At 36.3% G+C, this 23,317-nt stretch overlaps 1 protein-coding gene across 1 annotated transcript; it reads right to left on the bottom strand.

Moving 5' to 3' along the window:
* Positions 1 to 7,585: 7,585 nt before the first annotated feature.
* On the bottom strand, positions 7,586 to 23,317 carry MRPS35 (mitochondrial ribosomal protein S35). The gene is made up of 8 exons (XM_026033256.1): positions 23,152 to 23,317; positions 22,018 to 22,061; positions 20,702 to 20,869; positions 20,274 to 20,334; positions 18,204 to 18,343; positions 16,713 to 16,822; positions 14,762 to 14,831; positions 7,586 to 8,027 (listed from the first exon to the last, which is right to left on the bottom strand). The coding sequence occupies exons 1-8, from the start codon at positions 23,315 to 23,317 to the stop codon at positions 7,755 to 7,757; spliced, it is 1,032 nt and encodes a 343-aa protein (XP_025889041.1). The 3' UTR covers positions 7,586 to 7,754.

Below are 23,317 nucleotides of genomic sequence, written 5' to 3'. Positions count from 1 at the left end.
AAATACTGTCCCCATTCTTGTTTTGGAACAGTTTTTTAAAAATGAGTTGTATATACCATGTTATTTATTACATGTTTCTTTTATAAAACAGAAGATATTTTTTACTAATAGTTTGAGCATCCTTTGGTTGCAATTTCATTCTCATGAGAGAAAACACAATTTCCTTGTCTCTTCAGGGAAGAGGTACACACTCCATAGCTCCCACTGCATGTTTGGAGGTGTTTGAACACATCTGGGTTTGTAATTGTATCCAGACTAATGTCTAACAAATTATATATACTTACTATATCTTAAAGATCAGGTTTATTGCAGTTTTATATATTCCTCCCATCACACTGACCAACCTGAGAAAAATAAGTAGAAATGCAATCAGCAAAACCAATTAAAATATCACAAGAGTCATTTAGTTCTAAGCATCCTTTAATTGCCTCAGATCTAGCTATTCCTAAAATAAATAAATAAATAAATAAATAAATAAAAACATCCTGTTGATATTCTCCAATTAAAATCTACATACAGGGTGCTTTCCCCCTCTTTTATCCCTGAAACAATTCAGCCAGCACTAAACAACAAAAAACCTAAATCCTCAAAACTACCACATTAACTTATACCAAAAATATCTGGCCATTGAAACTTTATTTTTTAGCCTGCTTCTCACTCTTATAGTATCACATCAGGTATTTTCTAAGTCCTCCCAGAAACACCTTCAGACTTTTATTGCTTCTATAAACTTACTTGCTTTGCTGTACATTTAAAAATCTACTTGGCCATTGGCTACGTAAGGGATAAATGTGGTTGCCTATGAGCTATTCGTACCTTGCTATTAGTGCCAACATAGGTTGTTTGCCTTGACTTGTTTTTTTTCTTGCCTACTTGTATTTATTGATTACTTCATTAGCTCTTTAAAAATAAATGGGACATTAATATATATTGCATAGGAGTACAGCACAAAAGGCTTTGGAAGTGCTTGAAGGTAGCATTAATATAAAGCTTTTTTTTTTTTTTTCCCCTTAATCCTGTATATGCTGCATTCCTAAGTGCTCATCTTAAATACAAGTCAGGTGACTAGGTCAACAGGGTAGCAAGCTATCTCCTTGCCTTATCATACTTAGGAAGTTGGTTTAGCAAAGCAAACATTTTCAGCAATAACTGAAATTGTTGTTCTTTTTTTAAACTTAAACTTCAGAGCACTTCTTCATTTATACTAAGAATTTTCTTGCTTTTCCAGATGGCTTATTCATTACAGTAAGAAGTTTTTTTGATTTTCCAAAGAAGTCTAAGTGATGCAAAAAGAAAAACAATGTCCGTGCAGAAAATTGTTTCAAAACTAGTAAGACTCATGGAACGTTCAAAAACTAGAGTGATGAGGTTATGAGGCCAAATGAACACTTAATTTGAGTAGGTCATTCTTAGAGATAAAGATCTCCCTAAAATTATGTTTTAGTATACACTGACTAGCACTGTAGCTTAAGAAACTGAAGTTTAAAGAACCTGTTAACAGTTTTCAATTGAATTTCTATGCTAATTTATATGTAATCAACAAAAAACAGACATAGGAATAAAAAGAACATTTTAAGATTTTCTAAAAGATATTTTTTATTTCTTTCTTTTTATTAGAAATAACTTAAAAGTCTTTTTTTTAAATTTAGCTTTAAAAAGTTAGAGATAAGTATTATTTGTTTTTAAAGGTAGTTCTATGCTTGTATGTAAAATGGTGACTTTCTAGGGAAGTACGCATATCTCATTTGGGGAACCTTGTGTTTATCATCAAACTGCACTTTTTTAATTCATCATATGGCTGGATCTAGGACACAGTCCTTGTTGAATCATCACTAAATCATCATTCATATTCATAATGAAAACTTCATTCAGAGCAATGAGATTTGCCAGCTCTTCAGTGTTGGAGGAAGGCGACATGCTCTTTTCCAGGAGGAGGAACTAGGTGAGAGGAAGCAGGGTACTCTACATTGTACTCTCTATTGTATCAAAAGCTGAATGCCTTAAATAAAGAACATATTTCTTACATGTTTTTCATTTTAACATAATCCTAATGGAACCATTGCGAAGACGGACAGCTCTCATATGTGATTTGCTGCACTAGGAAACAGACACGTGCACGTCAGAGGAAGAACTCTCCCTCAACCTGCAAAGTACCAAGTACTTTATATCTCATCAGCACAACTTTCACCACCAGTGGAGATGCACCAAGGCCTTCAGTACGATTTTTATCTAGGAGCCGCAGACCATTTTGTTCAGGCCTCTGACTGCATGGTGCTCGACCACCAACTCCCTGTCCCAATTGTATACAGAAGGAAACGTTCACTGTTCAATGAATCTCTGCATTAAAGACAGAGGTAGGCATAGTTCAACCCCAAGTTTTAACCAGAAAAGTAAAGGTCATCAGAGCTGATGTTTTTGATCTTTTCAAAGCCAGTTTCTAGGTATGTTTCACAGCACGGCAGCCTGATACAATATATTAAATAAGCAGACTGATTAATCACATACTCCACGTCAAGTTGTGGTGCTCTCCACTCAGTACTGATAATAAACACATTGTCCTGGGATTCTCTCATGAAACCCTTCAGCCAGCATTCTCATGTCAGTTTGTAATGAAGACTTTTAAAAATAGATCTTACTCCCTGTAATTTTTTAAATTATGTAACTAAGGAAAAAATATTTTAAACCAACCTCCATCTGAAATGCAAAGATATATGAAAAGCAAGTCTAAAATTCAGCTATTTACTTTTCTGTTTGCTATCACAAACCAATAAAAAAGATAACAACAAACCATGATAATGTAGTAATAAAGAAATGTTTCATAACGTTGTCTCTTTGATGTGCTCAAGACCATTCTCAACAATAAAGTTAATACTAGCTGCCAAAGGATGGCTCAGTAAAAAAAAATTACTTTGAAGAACAGTCTATTTTATGGGATTAGCAATTAAGAAGCCTAAACCCAGATACTTTGTAAAAGAACTAGATATCCACTTTTGGATGTTCTTTTCTGGCTGAATAGAGCCATTCTCTTCTGAACGTCTGCTTGTGTTCACACCATAGCTCCCAGCCAAAGAGAAGGCATCTTACTTGACATCTCGACATCTCGAACTACACAAACATTATTTTAAGGAACTTGCAGCACAGAACTCCAAACATAATTTATCTTGAAACTCAGGGAATATGATAATTTTTTTATTGCTCAGTGTTCTTGCCTAGGAATGAAAATCATTGTGCTGCAGGATGATCAGGCTGCATAATTCCATGTTATTTTTAAGATGCAGAATTCAGATGCAGGCAACAGAGTCAAATTCAGATAGTGAATCCGAATTTCTTTTTGTTTACCTAAAAATTCCCCTAGCCCCATTTTAACTGGATAACATGTTGGACATTTTTCCTAGTCTATAGTTTTACCAAGCACTGACAACAACCACTTATTTTCAATTACACCTCCAATTTCATATTATAATTAGTTTTTTCACACTTCGGAATTTTTTAATATGAATGTCAATCTTTGTTTCCTCTTCCAGATTTTAAAGAAAAGGCACTGAACAACTTCTCTTTCTACCTGTTCCACATAGAAAATAAGCAGGAATTGCAGAACTGTGTAACAGTGTGAGGTGACAGTACTGTAACACAGTGCCCTTTTAAACATTAATTACACTGAAAAAAAATTTATTTCTTATTCATCTGGTTATTCAATCATATGTATAGAGGAAGTCTCTTAAATTCATAATATAGCATTGCTCAACTGGAGTCAAACAAGCAAGATCTTTCTGTGTCAAGGCAACATAGCACTACATACTGGATGCGTAACACTCAAGACAAGAAAAATCTAGGATACTCACAAGAAACTGAATACATACATTCTGAATGAAAACAAATTTTCTAGGGGAAAAGACGTCCTCTACAGACAGCACATGCCTCTCCAGACAACTGTCCCTTTATCCCTTTGGTCTGCTTGCAACAATGCAGGGCATGGACACAGGGCAAAAGTGTAACGAGGAGTATAAATTACCCCTCTGGAGGTAATCGTGAGATCACTCGCCCATGTTTACCTGCTGTGTTTCACACAGAGTGGGCCACATGCTGACCTTGGTGCTTGGGGAAGCAAATGCAACATCTACCCTCCTTGTCCAAGAGTGAATTGTGTCTCTGTAGATGATGAGAGCAAGAGCTCTCACTGCTAATGACAGCAAGAGACGGTGCTTAGTGACCTACTGCTTAACAGGGCAAAAATGCCACAGAACACAGACAACCAACCTCAGGAAACTATAGAGTGGAAGTATGAACACTTTTACTCCACAACTCTTCACACAGTTTTACAGATACAAGAAATTAGCCAGACCACTGACAATGTAAGTTCTTTTCCAATTTGACCAAGTGCTAGATCTCAACCTCTTTTGGAATGTTTATACGGGAGATAAAAGAAAGGTTAGTCTCTTTAACAGCACCAGCAAAATTATGCATCAGGACTGTTCCAGATGGCCAGGAACTTAATTTGTGTTTTTTTTCCACTAGAGACAGCTTATTTTTAATTTGCTTTACGAAACTTATTTTTCCAGTTTGTGGAGGCTAGTGTTTGGATTTGAAACGAGACATCTGCTACTTGGAGTTTAAAACAATGACCTCAAAGAAGTACATATAGTAGCCTTCCTGCTCAGGTTTCAATCTATGATGGACAAGGTTGCTTGAGGTTAAAGTTGTCATGAACTAGCTCCAGGTTCCTCTTAGACAGTAAACACCACTAAAAGAATTGCCCATAAAGACAGCTAATGCCTCTAGATACTACTTGTGTCTTCACATTCCCCGTTCCTTCTCAACTTATGTACAGAGTACATAGCTGCTCCTTGATTTAAATGCTAACGAGCCACATTTCTATCGAAAGATAGGTACATTTCTACCTGAATGTTTCCTTGCAGATGATGTAACTTATGACATATGAATGACCGATCATTAACAAGGATGAACTTACTGTGCAGTACAGCAGCTTAACTTTCAAATCTATTATTCCTTAACTCTAGTTTTCAACTGCAGTGAGGGTTTCCAAGGAGACTGTCTGGAAGAATACACAGGAATGTATATAAACATGTATAGTTCAAACACATGCAACTTTGCTTTTAATACTGCTTTTGGTTCTAGCAGTCTGGCCACTTAAAGGATGGGGAACATTTTTAATTTTGCTTGAATGTTTCTCAGAAAGGACAGGAAAGGAATAAGACAAAGAAAACCAAGATCAAAGGTCAAACTTGTAGATTTCTGAGGCCAGCTGGCCAGTTGTCTATATGCATCAGGTCATTAAGCTATTTACTATTGGCAAACTGATACCTTTGACAGCGATTCAATTTCTGATGATCAGTGCTGGATGTGGTTAAGGACCATAACGAACCAGTTCCAACATTGTTCTTGGCTAGTAAGTACTTACAATGAGGAAAAAAAAATATCCACTCGTTAGAGACACTCGGGTGTCCTGGCACTCGAAAGACAACCACGATTTATCCTGTCTGTATTTCTTGAAACATTTTTAGAACACATATAAGCTGGGACTGAGGAGTGGATTTTATTTTTTGCAGGAGTTAACTCTGACATTACGAAATGCTGATTTAAACAAATGAAAAAATCACTTCCCTTTGCCGTGCTGTCCTTCCTGCCAGCTTTTATTATTAAAAGGCAAATTGTTATTCAACTACAGCTTTCATATAGAACCCTGCTTAGGTCTATTTACAGAGGAAAAGTGAATTGCCCTCTCAAAAAAATTAACTTGGTCTCTGTGCAAATCAGGTGTTGCGAGTATGGAAGCACAATCTTACAGAGGAAAGCAGGCTTATGGTGTCTTCAGTTTCTTAAATATGCAAGGGCACTGCTCCAGAGCAGTTAGGACTAGACACGGCTTTGCAAAATGGAAGTTGGCTATTATGTTTGCTAGCAATTCAGTTCTTATGCAAGTATTGTGAAAGCTGGTTTAAAAACAAAACAAAACCAAAAGCACAAAACAAAGCAAACACACGCACGCACACACACATTTTATGTACACACTAAAAGCCATCTCCTCTGGAAAAGCCATACGCTCCTCCACCCTTCATACCCTTCTCTGAGTTAAACTGCAGTTACTTCTTCAGCGATTTTTGTTTCATGGCTGTTCAAAAGATTACGAACCACACAGATTACTTTTCCAAACGAAAACTTTAAACATTATCTGCTTTTTTTCATGAACTAAAATAAAACAAACTGACAATAATCAGAATTTTATTCCCTCAAAAATTTTAACAAAACTCACATTTTCAATCAATACAAATTTAAAAAGAAAGGCCACTGAGTACTAAGTAATCAAACACAAAATTACTAATGTTATTCAGGACATGAGCAAGTTCACGCTGTTTGAGAATTTACTCTAGTAAATTCTCATTCATATAGAGTTATAAATACAATTTCTTGACATATGAAGTGGGTCTCTACCTAAACCCTTCAAAAACCGCATGTTTTTAGAAATAGTAGTACATACGGTCAAAGAATGTATGTAACCATTACACAAGCTGCATCACCAAGAGCCCCTCGTAGTGAAGGAATCAAGCCATTCAAGATGACTCTTCAAAAGCCAATTCATCTCCCTCCAGTTTTCATTATCCTTTTTCTTATGCTGTTTCCCCTCAGTCACCTGTTGGCTGGGCCACATATGCGGCTCCCTCACTGCGGTGCAGAATTCTCAAGTCTGATGAGCAAAAACTCCCTCTTCTTCCAGAAAATGAAGGTTTTTCTAAGTTGGAAACTTAGTAAGCTAGGAAGGTACAATAAAAGCAAGAGTAGAATTACATCTTTTCATGATGATATTTTATGGTTAGTTATTAATCATGAGAAGGTAACACATGTTAACTGCAATCAGAAGTTTCAAATCAATTCATTTCAAATGCAAGTTACCAGAAAAACCTCCATGTGATTTCTTCTTGGTGCTTTGCAGCAGTAAGTTTGAAACTACAGACATCTTTTCACTGCAAAGCCTAATTTCACGGAAGAGAGAACTTGTCAGGCCTCGGTGTACCAAGACTCAGTCCCTTCCTATTTAAGTAGCTCTCTAAAAGGGATTTGAGTATTTTGGTAACTACCACCATTTTTCTGTCAGTATACCTTGGCATCCTGTAAACAGTGCTAGTTCACCAAAAGCATTCCATTCTATGCCTTGCTTCATTCCATTCTTTTTATAGGAACAAGTACTTTTTACTGAAAATACTTGTGTAGCCCTCATGGTAACTGAGAATCTCATATTCATAGTGTACTCCAACACCCCATTTCACCATTAAAACCATTTAGTTTGTATTAGCTTGACACTCGGAAACCATTTAGAAAGTTCAGAGCTCTTTAAGATTATCATGGCAAGGGGAACTGCATCATAATAAAGGAGACTAACTCCTATTAAATGTTAATGTCATGGGGAAGCCTAAATCACTTGATTACATTGTCCTCAGTTACATGTCAAAAAAAGTTATGTGAGAAGTCAGAATGCATTAAAATGAATTGCATAAGGATCTCCCAAGCTTAGGATGAACAAAATGGCACGTTCAAGTCACTAATATGACTCAAAGACACTTTATTCAAAGAAAATGATTCACAAACAGCAAAACCAATGTTTGCAAGAAAACTGAGCTGTAAAGAAAAAAGATTAATAATTCTCTTGTTACCAGTTTTAAAGTTCTGATTATAATACACAGAAATATTCACATATTAGTATAATATTTCCAAAAAGAGATACCTGCAATAGTCTGCTTTCATGCTTGTATATTCAGTAATTTCTTCACAGATTCCTTATACTGAGACATGTTATTTTCTGTTTCACCTTCATTTTTCAGTGCAACTACAGAGTTTTTGTAATTCTTAACTATCTCAGATGCAAGAAGTTCTTCCTTAGTTACATTAGTAATATTCTCTGAGGCTTTTATTCGAAGCAGTGTATCCAAAGCATTCCTCTGTGAGCGGCTGTTTTCCCAGATATACTCTTCCATGTCTTCCTCCGTCTTCTCACTTTCCCAGATCTCAGTTTTCTGAAAGAAAATGTACCTTACCTTAAAAAGCATTCAACATTGAAACAAAGCAAAAAATAATTTGAAGAAACTTCTCTCTCATCTAAATTCACTTTAAAAAATGCTTTTTTAGAAGACCACATTTCCCCTTCTCTGAAGTACAGGCCTTTTAATTCAAGCCTCAATTAATTCAAGAATTCAAGAGGTGCCTATCTGTCACAGGCTTCCTGTGCGGAACAAGTTTCTTCTCTCAACGATTTCACTTATCTAACATAAAAATAACTAATCATTTATAGATTTGGCAGATATCATATAGCTAGTTAAGATGGGAAGAGAAGTTTATGGATTATACATAATGAATAGCAACACAACCACCTTTTTAAAACAATAATTAACCCTACATGCTCAAGCTTTGGAAGATGCCACAAAGCTGTTACATCCCTAGCACATCAGGTTGGTCTATTTTCCTTGGCTATAAAACCTCAAGTGAGAAAGCTCATGCCAAGTAACCTATGATGAGAGACAGCAATCCTTCAGCATCTGAAAGATGGTTTAATTGCAATTCATAAGGCAAAGCACCATCAATTAATTCATTTCCTCTTCCTGCAATACAAATTGCTCCCTAAATGGACCTCTGTCCACGGTGATAAATTTCCACCTAATTGGTGCCTCAAGATCAGACACGATCAAAGGTTGGCAGATTTTCTGTTTCATCCAGGTGCCTGCAAGTATTTGGCTTGTACAGTTGTTCTCAGTCCATTTAAGGGACATTTCAAAAGTCGTAAGTGGCTATTTCTGTGCACTTAATTATTAAAATATAAACTTGAAGCTAATAGCATGTTATCTTTCTTTCACCTACATAAGCATCACAATTTGAAGTATTTTTGTTTTGATTTGGTGGCCATGATTTTGTTGCATAACTGTTGCAAGAATCACACTGAAGTGAAATCCTATTTCTAGAAACCAGAAATAAGTTGAAGGAAGCATTCTTTTCCTAAAGCCTTTATATCATGTGGATTAAAAAAAAAAATCCCTTGGCAAAAAGAGATCTTTAGTAGTTTTTCATTTCTGCTAATCATAATTAAGCTTCATTACTGATGAACAGACATACAATCCAAATCTAGTAATCAAAGGAGTGTTTATTTTTTTTAAAACGGAGACAAAAATTATTTTTCTAACATGCATGTCTAAGCTAACCCTGTGTGCTTGGGCCTGTCCATCCAACTTTAAACAAGCTTTAACAAATGTTGTGCCGTGCATCTGGTAAATGAAATCTCTCATCTTTTAAATCTTGGAGTCCAAATGTTTAGTCAGAAACAGTGATTAACATTGCTAAAGGGCTCACATGACTGACATTAAAAACCTGGACACAATACAGCACAGAAATAAAAGAACCTCATTCAGCTGTGTGCGGTGGGGGGGAAGAGGGGAGCAGGGAGACGGAGCTATTCCGACCTGTACTGGTAAAGCAGCAGAAAAACAAGTACCTATAATAAAGTGCTCCTTGTGCTACACTTGGAAAAAACCCATCACAATACAATGTGGGGATTTACACATTCTTAAAATTAACAACTTCAACCTGTTTTACATATCTCTTGTTTATCTGCATAATGGCTGTCCAAGACATTTTTTTTTCCCCAACCTTCAAAAGCATTTTAAAGTAAAAAGCTTCTCTCACAGGGATAGGGTTTCTCGGGAGTAATGGAATATGGGTATTGCCTCTGGACAGTTTCTGGACCAAAGTCTTTGCCAGAGTCATGTTCAAAGTTCAGACAAAAGATCACTGTGAGGCTTTTGAGCGCCTTGAAGTTACAGCAGAGACAACAAGAACTAATTACAGTCATTACATTTATCTCCAAGAAAATCCTTCTCTGCACACATTAACCTATGGGATTTCAGAGATGAATGTTGATAAACAGATTAAGAGTTTCCCCATCTCTTTTGAGCTATACAGCGCAAGAAGGTTTTAAAGGAGACCAAAGAAACTGTTAAGTGTTTCTCTCTTGGAAACCTTCCCAGCAGGATGGCATGTCAAAATGGATTTTAAAATAAGATCTGACTTCTTGGGGGTGGGAGAGGCAGTAAGGGATTTGATGATAGGGGGAGATTTCAAAATCCATTCCTCAGCCCCACGACAAGCAGCCAGTATCCACTGCTGCAATGTTGGTGGCCTTGCTTCCAAACGAGAAGTTATCCCAGTGTACACAGCCCCAGAAATGCATCACCAACAGGAAACCAACAGAAGCCAATTTTTGCAAACTGACTGAATTAAGTGAAATTTAAAGACCTTTCCAACCAGATTTACTGCAGGAGTATAAGTAAGTTCAGAATTACATTTCCACCTGAGAAAGTACACTAGGTAGTCAGGCACCTATGAATAGCAGAAACAATACGGGCTCTGTCTCAAAGCCTCAGCTTTCCCAAGGAAGAGACAATGAAATTTCAAACACGAAAACATTACTCACAATTTGTTAGTGGCTAAATTTTGTCCCTTGGAAATTTAAAATAGGATAGTAGAAGTTGCAGAAAAAGCCCTGGCATTACAGGAACAAAACTGAAAACTGGAATATTCAAATGCAGCACAACAAACAAAATACGGTGCACTATTTTTTCTAGTTAACTTCTAACTAAAGAAGTTAAAAATCATGTATCTATATTTCTTCAGAGAATTGATTAAAAACAATGGTTTTCTGCTGTCATAAGGCAGTTTCAATATTTAGACTGGTCAAATATATACTCAGCTGAATTTAAACCATTTCTTTTATTGATACTTCCAGTAAGAGCCACAAGAAAGTATACACTCAACGGACCTAAAGCTAAACAAGAGGCACAGAGGAGACTTTTCTTACAGCTATTAATGCAAATATTCAGATTTCTTTTTTATGCCATAAGCAGCATGGCATAAGAAAGCAGCTTCTTTCTAAGCAAAACTTTGATACAAGCAGTTTAAGGACTGTAAGGACTTGTAAATGTCCCCAAATGTGGGCTTCAACTGCAGTGCTGACACAGCACAAGTGCTGAAATTGTCCTCTGCCTAATAAAATTACTTTTTAACATAAGAAACGTTAATAAAAATAATAATATATATTAATATATAAGATTTAAGTACAGGAAAAAAAAGGAAAAAAGTTGAAGTCACTTTAGCAGAAATAGCATTTTCAATTTTTTTTTTTGGCTTTTCTGCTAACTTAAGCTTTATAAAGTGTCCATTGCAGACATATGGAGGATTAGAATTGTCTGTTTTCTGCTTCTGTTTTTTTGCTTCCTTTCAGCAACATTTTTAAAATAAAAACTGCAAGTGCCACACAAATTTGCAAGGCGATTAAAAATACTTAGGAACTCAAGTCAGTCAATTTTCTAATTTTCTTGTCATCTGTCTGAACAATTAGGAATGTTATGATTACTTCAAAAAAAAATGTTATGATTACTTCAAAAAAAAAAAAAGAGGCCTTTTCCCCCTTTTCCCTCTCCATTTTTCCCCAGATTCCTCACTTTACAACCATTAATGTATTTTCTTGTTGATAACCCTTTTTCTTCCACTTATTTCTCTTCCTGCTTTCAACACAAAAGGGAACTTCAGTTCCTAGTGAGAGCAGCTGAGGGAGATCACATTATGCTGTTTCTCACCACTTGAGGGCAGCAAACTATTACACTTCAAAAAATAAAACCCATGTATTTTTACAGTACGTTTTTACAGCAGCTGTAGCAGTATCCATGCAGTTGTATTATATAAGCAGCAGAAATACAACTGATTGAGCTACTTCATCTAAAATCTCTCTCCCTTTCATGTGATGAAATCACTCATGGCACAAGCCTTGGCAGTAACTTTCAGAGTCCAAAAGGTAGATCCATGGATACAGCACCAGAACAGAGTCGCTTCCCCCGTTAAAATAAGCAAGCAAGTTACGAGAAAAATATAAGAATTTACTTACGAGAAAAATATAAGAATCGTAACAACAACAACAAAATCCAGTGAATCCGGTTTCACAGGTTTTTGTATGGTGAAGCAGCTTCACTGCTGGCATTTATGCATGAAAATAAGATGACAGGAGAGGGCAGTTTAAAATGCAATAGTACCTCTAGCTACTAATCTGTAGAGACTTCAAGTCTAGACTGTAGCATTTTGCTTCTCCTACAGGTAATCAAAAAGTTCCACCTACTCTCTTTATTCCTAGCTCAGGAATGTACCTTTTCATTCCTGCCCCCTTTGTCAGCTTCTTCATCTTCACGCTGCATTCTGACTACCCATCTGCAGCCTGACCACTCTCTTCCCCTTCTCTCCATCCCCCCCCAAGCACCCAAACTCTGCTTCTTCTAGTACTCACAAATGTGAAATAGGACAACCACTTCTCGTACAAAAAAAATTAAAAGCTGCTGCTTCCTTTTGGTTCATTCCCTTTTTATTTCCCAATGAGCTCAAAAAAAGGGAGCTCAGTTATACATTTAACAAAACAATATTCCTGAATTTCTCTAAGTTTCACGAAAGCAGGTCCAATCCCCCTGCGTCACTGAAATCTTTCATAATTTACTAGTCTGTCTTCTTCTTCTATTGATTGCTAACAGACTAGAGAAGGGAAAAAGAAAAAAAAAAAGTAAAAAAAAAAAGAAGTCTTACATTATGCAACTACCAACTTCGCCATTGCTCCTGCTGTGGCACTGCCCAGAAATCACTTGACTAAATCGTATTTGGATAACTTAAACAACATGACAACACTCGAATAAATAGTTATCTTCTCAATATCCAAATCCAAGGAAGAAATCCATTCCTAACTACATTCATAGCCTTGAGTTGGAAACTGCAAAGGCTGAGTAGTATCTGTATCAGTCATTGAGAATCTTCCATTTTTTTTCTACTTTTCTGTCACAGAATTGGTTACGTATCTTAATGTAACCCCATTAAAGCAGAGATTCTTGCTATTTGTATATTGCTTTCAAGACTAATTCTGAATCATCTGATTTATAGAATAACAATATTGACGAGCTGTGGATAGTCTGGGTTTGAAAACAAGATTAAGGAGGAGGTAAACAAGAAAATTTGTACTAGAGAAGCTGCTGTTGAGATGAATTGCTTTTGTCTTCCAAGCACACATAAGACAAGCCAGAATTCAACTCATCGTACTCACTACTCCAGAACAAGTGTTAGAAATGTAACACAGCTGTCCAGCACATCCTTGACTACATAACCAACAAAACCACAATGAACAATCATTGCTTTAAAGTTTCAAATTCCTAAATGCTTTGATGTTCTATTTCACAACTGTAATAAAAGTATTATTTTTTAATTGCAAGTAATGAATAATTGCACTTGAAATTATACTTCCAGATGTCTATCAGAAGTTTTTTCCTTTTATGAATTCACACACTTATTTGTTTACAAAATTCAGTAATTCAGTTACTTGCATAGATTAGGGAGTTCCACAATGTTTTCAAATGATAGTGTGCAAAGCTGTTAGTAGACAGGGCAAAAACTACATGCAGCCAGCTTTGCTTTTTTTAAGAGTGGAACAGCTGCCCTCATCTTTTTACTGAATTCCAGAAACTCCACTAAGGCAAATGCTGTGCAGCACTACTCTGTTGTCAAGTCACCAAGACTAGTTCTATAAAATGGTTTAATGTTACTATCTACATGGAGAACTAATTTCCACCACTCCCCTGATATTTAAAGTTCACAAAGATTGAAATAAAACACAGAATGTTTGCTTATGGTTTATAAAACGTATCTAATCTACCTTTCAGCAAGTCTATTAAAAAGGATTATTAAAAGGGATTACCAGTGATTATGGAAGGGAGGAAAAAAAAAGTCACACCAGACCATCAATTTTTCAAGGAAATCAAAGACAATTACAACTGATTGATGAACTCATCAAATATTAACATGGAAGTTGAAAGGTAATAAAAGGGCAGGAGACTCGTGCGTATTCAACACACACTGAATACTCACAAAGCAGTATCGTATGGCCCTGTCTTCCATCACTAAGTAATGCTAGAGCAAAGGAGAGATGTGCTGTCTGTCTGGAATTAATAAAGCAAGTAGTGTCTAGCTCTCTTGTCATTGCTTAATACTGTAAATTGATCTGTCACCAATTTCAAATTTGTAATGCAAGGCAATGTTGTTCAGGAGGAAAATATCCGTATGTTCTATAAAGTACTTTTAATCTAAAGTACAAATATATTAAAAGATATATATAAGGAGAGTTTAACTGAATGCACTCTGAATTACAAACCTCATCTCTCAAGCTAACTTCAGTGAAAGGCAGATAAAACTCTACCTCATTACAGTTTCAGCTGATGACAGCAATGACCGAAATCAAGAACACTGAAATTCCTAAAAATGCTAAATATGGAGACTGCATCTAAATAGCAAAGACAATGGAAACAGTAAGTGTGAACATAAGCTGTTCATAATATAATAATGGGTTTTAACAGTAATTTAATTTTGGACTTCTAGCTTAGTTTCTGCTAAAAGTTCTTTGTCAAAGAGTCAAAGATAATAGTTTAATCAACACAGTTAAAGCACTAAGCACAAAACCAAACAGAGAAATCAACTGGATTCATGGTAGAAGAGTGAGATTTAAACATAAGTCACCTACCTTTGTTGAATTTGAACAAAGTTCAGGTGGATGAGGTGAACAAAAACTGAAGTAATTTAGCTGTGCATTTATGAGACTTTTCATAAATTACAAATGACAATTAGTTTATGCAGATGGCCATAAATATATCTACATGTATATGCAGAGAGAAATACACATTCTTACCCAAGATTCATGGTACAAAACTGTGAGGAGGTGTATTCCATAATCATAGTTCTGTCTCCTTAACGGACACCTAAAGAATTCAAACACAAAGCCAGTTTTTTGGAATTCAAGTTACTGTCATCAACTTCTGAACAAAATACTAATCATAATATATTTCTAATCCCTTACTGAGATTCACATACACATTTCAGGTTTACACAATGAAGCATAAAAGCATACTCATGCTTTTACGAGGCTATTAAGAATATAAAACTATAAGAATCTGCAAGACAGTAGGAAAAAGTACAAAAATAGGATCTGTAGATCTTCAGGAACCGTTAAAATTTTCTTTGCACCCTACACCAGAGAGAGTCAAAAATGGAATCCCACACAGTTTAGTTTGGATTCTCTTCCTTCACATCTTTTCAGTACTGGCATCCACTTACTGTAGAGTAGACTGAGTATGGATTTATCTAAGAATAGAAGTTACGCAAAATAATCTAGAAATCAAACTTTAAAAATTGTTCCAAGCATCAATCAAAAACAAGAAAAGAAAGAATTAGGATCATCACAATATATGGAAAGTATTAACTAAGTATTTTCATCTGCTTTTTGCATTATCAAACATGTCTCATTTTAAATTCAGACTCACATACAAGAAATGTGTTCAAACAGTTTTACAAGTGAAATAAATGGAGGTAGCCCCAAACTGTTTCACATTTTTAAAAACACTGTACCTTATTTCTACTTTCAGCCTAAGTTGACAATCAAGAATCTTGAAAGAAGGCAGCAGGATATAAAGAAACATTTACTAAGTTTCTCATAGGCTAAGCAGAGATTAAAAACTTATACTGTGTACTCTTCTGTGGCCACACAGTTCATCTTTAGAATTTAAGCAAAATAACCTGTCACTTGAAGGGTATTAAATCAGTCCTCAGATTTCACACTGCCAAAATGGGACTGCTATTTTTTCAAAAGCACAACATTCCCAGATAGTCAAGAGAAACTGTCTGCAGCTTTTTTTTCAGTTAACAATGACTATAACAAACTTCTGAAAGCTATTTTTTCAAATTTGTAATACTAGTTGCCCATTACAAAACTTGCTATGAAGATCTACCCAATAAGCTGCCAATGTGTATTTTTGATCCATAATTTAAGTTGGAAATGAACACAGAAAAAAAAATATAACATGTCAAAATTACATGAGACAAAAGCATTTATCTCAATAGCTATGGAATATGACAGATCTAGCAAATAAATCTTTAAAAAATGTTTCCTCAAAATTTTTCACTTGGAAGAATTTCCATTTACAAATAATTTACACAATGGTCTGGAAGAAACTAGATTAAAGACACTCAGAGCTGGTTTTCTAAGAATTTTCTAAAAATAAGGCAAAACAGATTTTAATACAAAATAGGGCAAACGAGAACAGTAACCACTGTTTTTCATCAAACTGGATTTAGCTGTGAATTTATAAATTAATTCATAGTATGTACATTGGCCTCCTAAATTCTTCAGAAGCTAATGCAGCAAACATGCTTTTACAATGCAGTCTGTTGAACATAATTGTAAATTACAGTGCTTCATCTAAATCTAGAATATAAAAGCATTGAGAAATGTCTGGTCACTAATGCCTTGTTGTTTTCTTGCCTGGACCTCTTCAAATCATTGTTAAAACTAACATAATCCATTTGTCAAATATAATGAATGCTTTAAAATAATGGCTGAGACTTCTAAACACTAGGCATCAATACCTGGCAATATTTAGTAACTACTATGTTTGAACATATGTGATTTGTCCGTAAAACTAAGACAAACAGCAGTACTGGTATGTTTACCCTAAGTCAGGTTTATCCTACAAAATAATAATATTTTACAAAGATAATAATTAAGACAATGTCAGCAAGAAAACAAACACAAGCTTTCTATTTGGACCTTCTAACAGTTAACGTCTTTCTTCCTGTAACTATACCTGTCTGTGGTAATTGTGAGCATATCTGTATCCTTGCAGTATCGTTCTCCTACAAGTTTAATGATCTTCTTCTTTGCGTGGTCATCCAAATTCAGGTTAGAAAGTTTAACCTTCAAGAGAAAAAGAAAAATCTTAAAATTATTTGGAAAAAGCAATTTCTGTACCCTGAAAAATATTTCAACATATGGTTAGGAAAATCCTTTAGCAGGATAGTTACGAAGTATGTATTTGTGGACTTTCTTTTAATTGTCAAAGAATTTTAAGACAAGGCAAGTATAATCTGGGCCTTCAAACAGTAAATTTCTTTTCATACAAGCATCAAAGAGGTTTAAGATGGAGACATATTTACTCAATTTTCTTTCAGAGCAGAAAAAAGCATAGCTCTCAGTGTAGCTGGCAACTGTATTTCATACCTGAACTACCTCATTTGGAAAAAAATATTTTTTTTTTAAATGCATCCTGATAATGTTGTTATCAAGATCTTTCCAAGATATTTTCTACAGGCACTGAGAAGAGAGGAGGGACCTCAAGGTACTCAATACTTATCAACATGACTACTAAGAGATTTTTAATGGAATAGAGCTGAACATGTAACGAATAACAATCACTTACATAGAAAAAAAAATAAAAACCAAGTCTGAAGAAAATTTCTGTCTGCATAGCAAGCATGAAAAGCAAAGCAAGCTAGTTTTGGTTATGTTTCAGGAAAACTAGAAAAAGTTGAAAGTCTAGAAGAAATATGAAGCCTTAATAAAAAAAAAAGTAGTAGCTACAAAGAAATGCCTAGTAAAATTGGGATAATAAAGCACTATACCTAAATGCAATGCTAGGTTATGAAAGAGAAGTGAAAAAACATGTATGATCACAGTGAAGAAATCTCTTAACTGTTAAGGAATTAGTTAAAATTCACAGTTAAGAATTCTTTAATAGAATTCTTTTAACACAATTTTTTAGACATTTTAATGCCTTTTTAGTCATACCTTATCAAAGCCTCAGTTTTGATATATTTATATATGCTACAAACAACGTTACATGTCAATAGAGAACTGCATCTAGAAATGAGGCAGTTAGACTAGAACAAGAAAAAATACTATTTAGTTCTCTTAATTACTAGTTGATTATAAGACCTGTTGGTGATATTTCTAGTAAAAGAAAGTAAAAGAAAGAATACAGGCCCACACTCTGCAATTGACAACCTAGAAATATACCTGTGCCTGCTTAACAGACAATTTGTCAGAAGACACACTATTTTGTTTCTAATAGAGATTAGTCTTAATTTATAATCAATACATATATCATTATAATGAAATTTCTGAGACACTGTTATGTATTTTAGGAAATCTAGTTTTCCATTTGGGCTTTCAGTGAACCACTCTTTAAAATCTAGTGTACTTGTAAAAATTCCAAAAATCAAGCAAGCAAGCATTTAGCGTTTTGAAACAAATGTGTGTTGCTTACCAAAAATAAATGAACAAAAAAACCACAACTTACTTTTAAAGTCACCACTCTTGCTTTGGGATTACGAATAGATGTCCCTGCACTAACATAATCTACTGTTTCAATTTCGATAGGAAAATGCTGCTCACATTTCTCATCACTATCCAAAGCACTTGGCCACTCAGTACAGAAATCTGAAGAATAAAAAGAAAACAACTTAATTAACACGTTTTCAAAAACTTATTGCAATATGTCCTTTTAAAAGTAATTGTTTTATAAAACCTTTATTCATTTAGGTAATGGCAGGGTCACTAATGGCCCCCCATCTGTTCAGAGGGAATAAGCTCTGCATGGGTTATTCCATCACAGACGCAGGACTTGCAGTTCCCTTTGTTTAATCTCATAAGCCCATTTTTCCAGCCTGCTGAGGTGCCTCTTCACGGCAGCCCTATTCCATGATGCTGCTCCCTTGTTTATGGTACTTTCTGTGAACCTGCTGAGAGAGTGCTCTGTACAACCACCCAGGTTGCTAATAAAGCAGGCTTTCCTGTACTTGACAATGGCTTCCAGGAACACTTGCTTCATAACCTTCCAGGGACTGTAGCGATGCTGACTGGCCTGTAGTTCATCTTTCTTGAAAGCAGTCAAGCAAGTTTCTACATCTTGGGACAGGCTGTTCCTACACTTCAAGGGATGTCCTGGAATATCCATCAGCCCTGATGAGCATCTCTGCCCTCCAGAACAGCCGCTCACTACATTTTGTCAAGAAAATTCCTAAATAAACCAAAAAACATACTCCTGAAGTCAAGGTTGTGCTTGTACCAACTGTTTCCTTGCTTCTCTCAGGATTTAAACTCCATAGTTTCAGGGTTGCTGTTACCAAGCCTCCCTATGAGCTTCACAGACTTAACTGCCTTTCCACGAGTAACACGTCCAACAGATCATCTTATTCACACAATTTAACAATTATCTTCATTAAGAAATTGCTTTTAACCCACTCATGCCTTCCTCATGTCTCTCAAGATCTTAAACGCCAACATACTGTTGTGGCAACTGGTATCATCCTCTCACATCCCCAAGCAGTTCTTCCTAACTTGTGAGTAGCATGTGCATCACAGTCCTTTCAGTAGTCAGTTTATCTAGCACCCATATCAAAAGGGTATCTGCAACACGCTACAGAAATCTCATAGATTGCTTCTGCCCCACCATATTTACCTTCTATTAGATATTTTGCTGGGTGCAGTTCCACACAGAAACCAAAGCCTGTAAACATGAGCCTTTCCTTAGCTGTGTAAAGAAGGCTTTATTCACTTCCTCTTCTTAATCAGACAGGTTTATAGCAAACACTCACGAACACAGCCAGCTTGTCCTCTGTCCTGCAGCAAAGCTCTGCATGTTTCAGCCTTTCCTTCAGTGTAGGTCAGCTCCTCCTCGACATCTGCCTAGCCTGCACTTCAATCACACAAGCTCTCCCACTGCATATCTGCGATGTCTCAAAGACTTACAGATCCTCCCTGGCTGCACATACTGTGTAAAGGCCCCTGAAAGTGGGCCTTTGATCTCCTTGCCCCCTTGCGCCTCTACTTTTCTCCGTGCTTTGACCATCAATTCCTGAGAAATCTAATTAAAAGTCCTGCTCTTAACTTATCAAACCTCTTAGCAAAGATGATGTTATTCATGAGATGGACCTTGTATCTGCCTACGGGACCTTTCTCCTGTACTGAAAAGCAGTATTTTCAAATGTGTGCTGCAATGGTAGGGTACTGATTACCTGTTAATAAACCAGGCTCTAACCTCCTCAGAAGTGAGCTGTACCCATCGCTCATAATCCTTCGGACACTAAACTAAGGATTCTCTTGTCTGAGCAGTATCTAAAAGGCTCTCACTGGTAGCCTGAAAATCTCACAATATTTCTTCCCATCAACCATGTAACTCAATACAGAAAAAGAAAGGCATATATGCCTTTTGTCTTGTTAGTCAAAGCTATAAAAGAAACCAGTTTTAGAGATGGATACTGTTGTTCCTTCTGCCTCGTAGTAGTTACACGTCAAATTGTCTTAAAAGTCCAAATTTGTTCTGAAAAACAAAGTACAAATACACCACAAAACAAAGAAAGAATCTCACCTTTTAGAGCTGCACAATGTTTTCTAATTGCAGGAGGAGTAAGATGCAAAAAATTGGGAATCTGAAAAATGCATATTCAAGTTAGTAAAGTAACAACACTGCTCATAAATAAAGTATTAAAAAGGGACATCACTGAAATTTGATTACATTTTCAACTTTAGTAGACTTTAGAAAAGTTGTCTCTCTCCTTAAATCTGTCATAAGAAAAGAATTAGGCCTAATTATAGAAGTCACAAGCACAATAACCCTAATTAAGACTCCTGATGAGGTTCATTTATATTTGCTACTTACACTAACCTTAGCTGAAAGATTTATTAAATGTACTCAACAGAAAACCATACCTAGGAAGAGACATTCTGATCAAAGCAATGCAGTTTTAGTGTGAAATAGCTTTCAAAGCCAACAAACACCAAAAGAATGCATCTTACCTTTATGAGCTCTAAATTGCCTTCCTTTGGTGGAGGTACTCCTCTCTTCACTGGGTAGCCCATGCGGATTGGAAGAGGCACAGAAGCAGGTTTAAACGAAGCTGCTGTTGGATAAACACTGCTCCAGTCCTGATCAACAGCCATCCTCTCAGTTCTAGGAGGTACATGCTAACAGACAAAAAGAGATGGAAATTTGATGAGGGACAAACTGTTTTGTGAGACAAAGTAGTAGCAATACACATGATTTCTCTTTCTTCACCCCCCCCCCTCCAGAAATAAGTTCCTCTAGATATAAATTTCAAGAAGCACATAAAATGTTGTCATTCATTTTTAAATGAATTCTTAAAGAGAGCTTGTTAAATTTTTCCTTTCCCAATCCGCAATTGCATTTTACTTCAGAAATATCTAGATTTAAGATCCTGCTATCTTTTTGGGTCCTCATAAGCCATTAGAAAAAAACAAAACAATATTTAACAGCAAGTTCAATTTTCTAAAGCACCTAAGTGCTTAGGAGAGGACAAGGAGAGGACAGAGTTTCTGAAATTAAGGAATTCTGAAACTTTGAACAAGTTCACCGCAACCCTGAAATGACTTGTTTTCAAAAATCTAGTATCAGAATAATATATCACTGTATTGTAGTAATAGCTTATAGACTCCAATAACTGAACAGAGCTCCCATCAAGCCAGATGCTCTTAAGAACAACACGATAATACAGACAGGTTAAACGGAATTGGATATAGGCAGTCTGACTGTTTTAGTATATCAGCAAGCTTGCCAGTGGTAGCTAGATGAACAGAATGGACACTAAACCACTTTTACTATTTGCCTTTAAAAATCATAATGCAGGGTAACTAAACTTCTTAAAATTTTGCACGTGTAGAATAAATACAAAAATTCTCATAGATTAAAGCTGATGTATCAGTTTTAATTCTACTTCACACGAACAATTTCGCTTACACATGCTAACATATCTTTTAATTATGCAAGGGGAAAAAAAAGCAACCACTAAAAATCCTGTAAATTCTTACTGAAAGGAACACTGAACACACTGCTGTTTTTGAGCATAACCTTAAGTTACTTTTCAAGTCTGTAGTATTTGGGCTCAGCATAAGCTAATTATTGATGCTTTTGTCCTTATGTGAATAGATGAAAATTAGCTGGAACAGTAAAGAATTTAGGTACCAATTCTAGAATTTGGTCACATTGCCTTGTTTCACCGGTTGCAGGAATGGTCCTGTACAAACTAATACGACACAAAGTGTAGAAAGCCTTTTTAAACACCTCCAAGTTAGCAGGAAATAGTTTCATTTCTTACTGTTCTTATGAATTCTGATGTCCTGCTTGTTCTCCGTGTTGAGGCTAGAAGAAAAATATATATTTTCAATAAGAACCTCTTTATGTGCACTCATACTAGAACCTCTACAAAACATACAGAGTAGCTCAAATCAGCCACTACAAAAGCACACGAATTGGCTTTTTTATTTTGCAGAAGTAAACTCACAGTTCACAGCTTTAGAGCTCTAGTCTCAAACTTATTAAAAGGTCTCTCACTTAAATAATTGCAGTGATATATGAACTGAATGAGTGACACAAACTGGGTTCGGTTCATATCTTGCCTTTAATTCTTCAGCAGTCAAGGCCCTCCACAGAGGCAAAAAAAAACGATCTTGTAAATCTTCACTTGGAATTCAAACAGCTAATTTGTGGAATATCAATGTAAGAACATTTAATCCAAGATCTCATGGAAGAGGATAGGATTTTACTTTACAGAATCTCTGTGCAATGCTTAATATACTTCTTGAGTCCAAATACTCAGAAGCACCTAAACACATACATCCAAGAACACGACAGCCTTGACTAGCCCAAGAACTGTTATGGAATATGCTCATTTTAATCTTTAACAGTGGATGTTTGATGTTGTTTTGCCTTATTAATTTGTTTTTGTTCTCACACCTCTTAAAGACAGTGCTTTCTGTTTATCTAGGTATTTTATGACTCAATTCTGTTCTTTCTCTTCTTCATACACAGTAATCAAAACTATATCACACATACGGAGTCTGCAGCAGAAAATACCCATCGCTGCTTTATGAGTTACATTGTGCTCTAAAAAACAAACAAACAAACAAAAACCACATACTTCTTTCAGAACCGTGTTGTTGATTATGTCAGCAAAACCCCCAAGTTTTACATCAGAACATCTTTTAAACCCGGAGTGCTACGGACCCCCAAAGCAGGCACCATTTATTGATCCATGCGGTGACCTAGCCTACTTCTAAATCTGCAGAAACATACGCGCACCTAGCCCTTGGGAAAAGGCCAATACAACCCTGTCCAGGTTTGCAGTTTGTCCACCCGGGCTCAGAACACGCCGAGCCGCTGGCTCGGACACTGGACAGGTAAAACGGACACGCGGGTCTCAGCAGACTTCCAACAAGCGGGCCCCTCTCACCTTCCCCCTGCTTGCCTCCGCTGCCGCTCGCCGCCGGCACGGAGGAGTAGGCCGCGGCCCCGCACCGGGCCCCGCACCGGGCCCCGGCCGCCGCCCGGCCGCCGCCCCGCGCCAGCGCGGCCCAGTAACCGACACCGAGCAGCAAGGGGGCCCCGGCGGCCGCCAT

This window comes from Nothoprocta perdicaria, unplaced genomic scaffold (genome assembly GCF_003342845.1).
Source record: "Nothoprocta perdicaria isolate Ctin4 unplaced genomic scaffold, notPer1 scaffold_126, whole genome shotgun sequence".
NCBI classification, from domain to species: domain Eukaryota; kingdom Metazoa; phylum Chordata; class Aves; order Tinamiformes; family Tinamidae; genus Nothoprocta; species Nothoprocta perdicaria.
The sequence above is the reverse complement of the archived record's forward strand: the minus strand, read 5'-3'. Positions and strand labels throughout refer to the sequence as shown.